This window comes from Geospiza fortis, unplaced genomic scaffold (assembly GCF_000277835.1).
Source record: "Geospiza fortis unplaced genomic scaffold, GeoFor_1.0 scaffold425, whole genome shotgun sequence".
In the NCBI taxonomy this organism is placed as follows: domain Eukaryota; kingdom Metazoa; phylum Chordata; class Aves; order Passeriformes; family Thraupidae; genus Geospiza; species Geospiza fortis.
In genome coordinates, this window is record NW_005054387.1 from 856,174 (window position 1) to 858,319 (window position 2,146).

The window sequence follows — 2,146 nt, forward strand, 5'->3', positions numbered from 1 at the left end:
TGCTGGGGTCGTGTGGAGATGTTCTACCTGTCCCAGTGGTGCACCTTGTGCGACGACGCCTGGGACCTGCGGGATGCCAAGGTGGTGTGCAGGCAGCTGGGCTGTGGGCACTGCCTGGCAGCCTGGGGGGAGGCACACTATGGCCAAGGAACCGGCTACATCTTCCTGGACAACCTCAAGTGCAAGGGCCATGAGCCCTCGCTGCTGCGCTGCTCCCACATCCGCTGGGACGTCCACAACTGCGACCACTCCGAGGATGCCGGTGCTGTCTGTGACATCCTATGAACCTCCTGCAGGTAAGAGGGGAGCACTGCCTGGCAGCCTGGGGGGAGGCACACTATGGCCAAGGAACCGGCTACATCTTCCTGGACAACCTCAAGTGCAAGGGCCATGAGCCCTCGCTGCTGCGCTGCTCCCACATCCGCTGGGACGTCCACAACTGCGACCACTCCGAGGATGCCGGTGCTGTCTGTGACATCCTATGAACCTCCTGCAGGTAAGAGGGGACAGGGAGGCTGCAGGGAGCTGGTGGCAATGCCACAGAGAGGGGCTGAACCCTTGGTGCTGGTCTGGATGCACTCCCTGCACTGGATGTTTGGGGTCTGAGAGCGGGAGGCTGAAGGAGCACAAATGAGCAAGGGGAAATGGAGGGGGCTTTAATTATTTTGCCACGTTCTGGGATAATCAGCTGGCCTCTGGTGTGGGGCTCAGGAGCTCTGCTGCCTGGGAACTGGATGTTTGGGGTCTGAGAATGGGAGGAGTTGGGTGAGGACTGGGTTCTCCTCAGCTCCTGAAACAGTGGCTGAAGCTTCCCCCTCCCCACCCACCCCCAGACTGCCCCTTGGAAAAACAAAACTGCTTCTGGTGTGAAATTTTGTTGGTTTCAGCCATTTCTTTTAAGAGATGAGGAAAGAAAAATGGATTTTCTGCTGTGAAAATGACGTTAAATTATACTCAGAAAATGTAAAAAGGGGGCTGAAATCACACCAGGATGCTCCAGTGGCTCTGCAGTGAGTTACTGTTGTTCTGCAATTTGCTTTGCAAGCCCTCCAGCAATCCCAATACCAGCTTTTTCTTCCCATTTTGGCATCAGAAACACCAATTCCTCCCCCATTCCCATGCAGCAGAAATGCAGGCGTTGGATCTCACACCATCTGCAATCCTTGTGCCTGTTTCACCTGTTCCTTCTGCAAACACTGGGGGGTTTAGGAGAGCTCAGATGAGATTTGCCTTCCTGGGGGGCTTCAGCACATGCCCAAAAAAATCTCCTGGGGAGTGGGAAAGGATGGGGATACCCACAGTCCCCCCATGCTTCTCCATCCTGTGCTGGCTTTTGCTGCTCTGTCCCAAAAGCTCCATGCTCCGAGGAGCCCAGGGCAGGCAGGGAGCTGGCAGACAGGACACAAGCAGATGGAAAACCATAGGGAAGACCCCAAATCCCTTCCCAGAGCAAAGAAAGGGACCCAGGAGCCTGCAGCTTCCCCGGTGCCCTGCCTTTGGGGTATAAAGGCTGTTTTCCTCCCAGCTCAGGTGGAAAGACCCAGCCTGCAGCACCAGTCACCTTCACCACCAAGTGTTTGATTCCTGCTTCCTGCTGGGACACTGGGAAAATGATTTCTGTGTTCTCATGGATGGGGTTCAAGGGTGGGGAAGGGCTCGTGCAGTGGCACAGAGCTCACTCCTCTGTTTGTGCAATTCTGTTGTTGATAAGAGACTGTGCATATTCCTGGGTTGGGTTTTTTTCATTTTCCAATTTTTTTTCTTATATGTGTGTGGGTTTGTTTTTGTGAATACATAAAAGCCCTTTGAAAGTGCTCTGAGAGCTGATTTGTTTTCCTGTCATCCTCTCAAAGCCCTGGGTAAAAGCAAACACCTGGAGAAGAGGAGATGCCCCAAACCTGGAGGAGAGAGCTCAGTTCTTGGTGCCAAAAATTGTCCCAAATCCCTGGCTCAAAATGCTCAAGCTGCCTTTAATTCCCACCCAGCTGAGAGCTCAGCTTGGGCCTTTCCCCACCCCAGCTCTGGGGTATAACCCTGAAGCCCATCAGGCTCAGGGGCTGAGGTTGGATCCAGCTTTGGGTTTGTTCCCAGTGGGATTTGGCAGTCACACGAGCTGTGGGGTGGCCCTGGCCCCATGCTCAGGCTC

General features: G+C 54.5%; 1 protein-coding gene across 1 annotated transcript in view; it reads left to right on the top strand.

Annotated features, from left to right (window-relative positions):
- Nucleotides 1–1,589, top strand: part of SSC4D (scavenger receptor cysteine rich family member with 4 domains) — a 12,992-nt gene extending 11,403 nt beyond the window's left edge. Inside the window, exons 10-12 of the mRNA XM_031060603.1 lie at nucleotides 8–276; nucleotides 309–496; nucleotides 1,526–1,589. Coding sequence (XP_030916463.1) covers nucleotides 8–276; nucleotides 309–485 — 446 coding nt within the window. The 3' untranslated portion in view covers nucleotides 486–496; nucleotides 1,526–1,589. The remainder of the gene's footprint in view (nucleotides 1–7; nucleotides 277–308; nucleotides 497–1,525) is intronic.
- Nucleotides 1,590–2,146: the final 557 nt, after the last annotated feature.